We start from the raw sequence: 3,989 nt of genomic DNA, 5'->3' as shown, positions 1-3,989 counted from the left end.
TGTACTTTGGGTTAGATACAAGCATCATGAAACGTATAACACAATACATTTATTTACTTTGTGAAAATCCTTTTTTGTACCTAACTTGCTTACCACTTTTTACATGTGGTTTCTTCCTTCACAGACTCCATGAAATGATGACCTCTTCCTAAACATTCGGTCACAATATTCATTTTGTGTATGGTTTCCTAGAAACAAGGGGTGGCTCAGCTAACCCTTTAGCACGACTTACCCCACTCTCCGCTGCAGAAGTAGTATCTACAGGCACCAAACAGTAGCTTACCAGCCATGACGTATAAGTAAATAATTGACCATATATTTATATATATTTGACCATATATTTGACCAAATAGCTGTGTTCTGTGTTTATCATTGCAGGTTTTCAGAGGTCATGGGTGTATTTCTCCTATTGGCCAGCAGGGGAAGTGCTGTGTCACTGTATGATTACAAGCTGTGTATAATAGGAAAAACAAAAGCTGCTGTAGAATCAGGACAGCCCATTCTCTTCCCCTGCAGAGAGGACTGCAGGACCTACATTCAAATGAGTACAAACTCAAGTCATCTCATGTGACTATTCATTTTTTCTATCGGTGAAGGTACAGTGCAGATAATATACTTCACAAGCCAGAGGCTTTAGCTATCTGACTCTACTTTTCTGTACATTAACTTGTGAATATTAGTAGTCAAGGTTACTGTGTATGACAGAAACACTGCAGAGCAACTAAAAACGTGTTAACCTCTGTTCTACCATCAAAAACACAAACATCTCTCTTTCATCTGCCCCCTCTCCCTTTCCATCTCCATCTCTCCCCATCTCTATATCTCCTTCCCTCCCCCTCTCTCTCCTTTCTTCTTTTCTTTCTCTCACTCTCCCTCTCTCTCCGTTGCAGTGTTAGGCTTTCGATCCCACGTAGTCAGAGTTTGGGAAACTGCTTGCGTCAGAGCTCTCCCTTTTGCTATAAAAGCTGGAGCCACTGCAGCAGCATCAGTCTGGGTTCTTCACCGGAGCCCTACAGACATATTCACATAGAGCCAGACAAAGCAGCCTGTCCTCCCAGCACAGCCATGAGTACCCTCGGCTTTGACCCTTACTACTCCTCCTCCTCCTACCGCCGCTGGTATGTGGAGGGAGCCCCCCGAGGCGTGGTGACCAGGGGGAGGTCACGCTCGGCCTACTCAATCCACACCTCTCCCCTGTCCTCTGTGAGCTCCCGTTTGCAGTACTCCTCTCCTGGACGGGCTCTGCATTCATCCCCGGCTTCCTCCTCCTCCGTGGAACTGGAGCTGAGCCAGGCGGCCCAGGTGAGCTCTGAGTTCCGCACGGTGAGGACCCAGGAGAGGGCTCAGATGCAGGAGCTCAATGACCGCTTCGCCGGCTTCATCGACCGTGTGCGGGAGCTAGAGCAGCAGAACCGTGCGCTGGAGGCTGAGCTGATGCTGCTGAGGCAGAGGCATGGGGAGCCTTCCCGTCTAAGGGCCCTGTATGAGCAGGAGGCGCGGGCTCTGAGGACTGCCGTGGAGGAGGCGCGTGGGGAGCAGCAGGCCGCCCTGGGGCAGAGGGAACGTCTGAGGCAAGTCCTGAGCGCCCTGCAGGCCCGCTACGAGGAGGAAGTGGTGGCCCGCGAGGATGCGGAGGGAAGGCTGCTGGATGCGCGGCGTGGTTCCGACCAGGCCACCCTGGCCAGGACCGAGCTGGAGAAGAGGGTTGAGACCCTGCTGGACGAGCTGGCCTTCCTCAAGAGGCTCCATGAGGGGGAGGTGGTGGAGCTCCAGGCCCAGGCCCAGCTAGGGGCCCAGGTGGCTGTGGAGATGGAGGCAACCACGCCGGACCTGTCCGGGGCTTTGAGGGACATCCGGGCCCAGTACGAGAGGCTGGCAGCCAAGAACATGCAGTCTGCTGAGGAGTGGTTCCGTGGGAAGGTGGGCTCCCTAACAGAGAGCGTGGCCCAGCACAGCGATGCAGTGAGGAGCTCCAGGGACGAGGCTGGGGAGTACCGCCGGCAGCTCCAAGCCCGCCTGCTGGAGATCGATGCCTGCAGGGGTCTTAATGAGTCTCTGGAGAAACAGTTGCACGACATGGAGGACAAGCAGAGTGCTGAGATCAATGGCATGCAGGTCAGTAGTGGTACTGCAGGACAAATTTATACTGGTACTGCAGGATTGGTACTGCAGGACGAATTTATATCTGTATTCAAGCAAATACCTCAGAAGGAATGCAATCTAATAGTGAATGTATTTCTTAATTGCATGTTTAGAAACTGTTTATCAATAGATAGATGACTTAATCAGAATACAAGACACCAATAATGTTTTTAATAATTTGTGCAAAGTGGAACTGATTTAGTAATGTAAAAGGAGAAAATATATTATATTGCATCAAATGTACATTTTAATAGTCACACTCAACATTTTTTGGCAGTTTACCTGAACCTGTATCCTGCTGTAAGAACACACACATTATCCACCACATTACCTCTAAACTTCTCCTGTAGGATACTATTGGCCAGCTGGAGAATGAGCTGGGAGCCACAAAGCAGGAGATGGCTCGCTACCTGAAGGATTACCAGGACCTGCTGAATGTTAAGATGGCCCTTGACATCGAGATCGCTGCCTACAGGTAGGATGCTATGAGGAGCACTGACCAGAGCTTCAACTTAAATCAATATAACGTAATAATACTAATGCAAGTCCAGGTCAAGGAAAACCTTTTGTCCTTTAACTCTCCAGGAAGCTGCTGGAGGGGGAGGAGTCTCGTTTCAGTGTGGGCGTGTCCGGGGGTATGTCCAGTGTCTACGGCCACACCCTGTCGGCCACACCCTCCTTTGGCCGCTCTATGTTCTCCATGCAGTCCAGCCTAAGCTCTAGCGCCCCCTACCTGATGACTTCACGCTTCCTCAGCTCCTCATTTGCCTCTGGAGATGACGTCATCTCTGCCAGCCTGGCCCAGCAGGACTCTGCCAGCCTACCACAGGAGGAGAAAGAGGAGAAGGAGGAGAAGGAGGAAGAGGAGGAGAAGGAGGAGGAGGAAGAGAAGGAAGAGGAGGGAGAGGAGAAGGAGGAAGAGGGTGGAGAGGAGGAGGAAGAGGAACAGGGTGGAGAGGAGAAGGAGGAAGATGGAGATGAGGGAGGTGAGGTGGAGAAGGAAGATGGGGAGGATGCTAAGGACGGAGAAGAAGGTTAGCATTAGTATTATCCCTCAAAGAATATTCTCTATTGTTGTCATGCATTGCTTAGATGTTAACATTTTTACAATACAGTCTACTAACACAATTATTCCCCTATTCACAATTATAAAATGTTTTGGTTATAGCTGGGGATGAGGTGGAAGAGAAGGAAGAAACTGCAAAGGTGGACGAAGAAAAAAAGGACGATAAGGACAAAAGTGGGGAGCAGGAGGGAAAGGAAGGCGAGGAAGAGGAGGGGGGAAAGAAAGAGGGGGGAGATGATAAAGAAGGGGGTGATAAAGAGGAAGAGGATCAAGCTGAAGCTAAAAGTGAGGAGAAAAAAGATGACAAAGCAGACACCAAAGAAGAGAAAGGTGAACCAGAGATATCCAAGACCGTGGGAAAGAGTGAAAAACCTGCCGAAGAGAAGAAAGACCAGTCTGAAAAACCAAAGGCTAAAAAGTAAGTTTGTGGTCCAAGACTCCACAAGCCAAAAGACAGTCTAATAAAAACCTCAGCTCGACAAACAGCAGAAATACTCAACATTAATGACTTCAGTGTGCTTGTTAACAAGGTGCTCAATACAATACATATTTTAGTGCACTACTGCATAAAATTACTGCTTGCAAAGATCATAAAAAGTCAATTAAAGTCTGGTCACACAATTCCTTGAGTGTGTGTGTGTGTAAGAATGTGTGTGCTGTGCCTGTGTGCAAGTCTGCGAGAGTGTGGTTTCGGATGACTGAATAAATACTATTCAATTGCAGAGTGTGTAATTTATTGTTTTTGTGCTTTATGCTAAATAATAACTCAATTAACAATATG

At 48.7% G+C, this 3,989-nt stretch overlaps 1 protein-coding gene across 1 annotated transcript; it reads left to right on the top strand.

Moving 5' to 3' along the window:
* Positions 1 to 974: 974 nt before the first annotated feature.
* LOC115159617 (neurofilament light polypeptide) lies at positions 975 to 3,989 on the top strand. Its single transcript, XM_029709506.1, has 4 exons — positions 975 to 2,115; positions 2,493 to 2,617; positions 2,728 to 3,176; positions 3,311 to 3,989. Exons 1-4 carry the CDS (start codon positions 1,066 to 1,068, stop codon positions 3,628 to 3,630), a joined length of 1,944 nt encoding a protein of 647 aa, XP_029565366.1. The 5' UTR covers positions 975 to 1,065; the 3' UTR covers positions 3,631 to 3,989.

This window comes from Salmo trutta, chromosome 23, assembly GCF_901001165.1.
Source record: "Salmo trutta chromosome 23, fSalTru1.1, whole genome shotgun sequence".
NCBI classification, from domain to species: domain Eukaryota; kingdom Metazoa; phylum Chordata; class Actinopteri; order Salmoniformes; family Salmonidae; genus Salmo; species Salmo trutta.
This window is presented reverse-complemented; position numbering and strand designations above follow the sequence as displayed.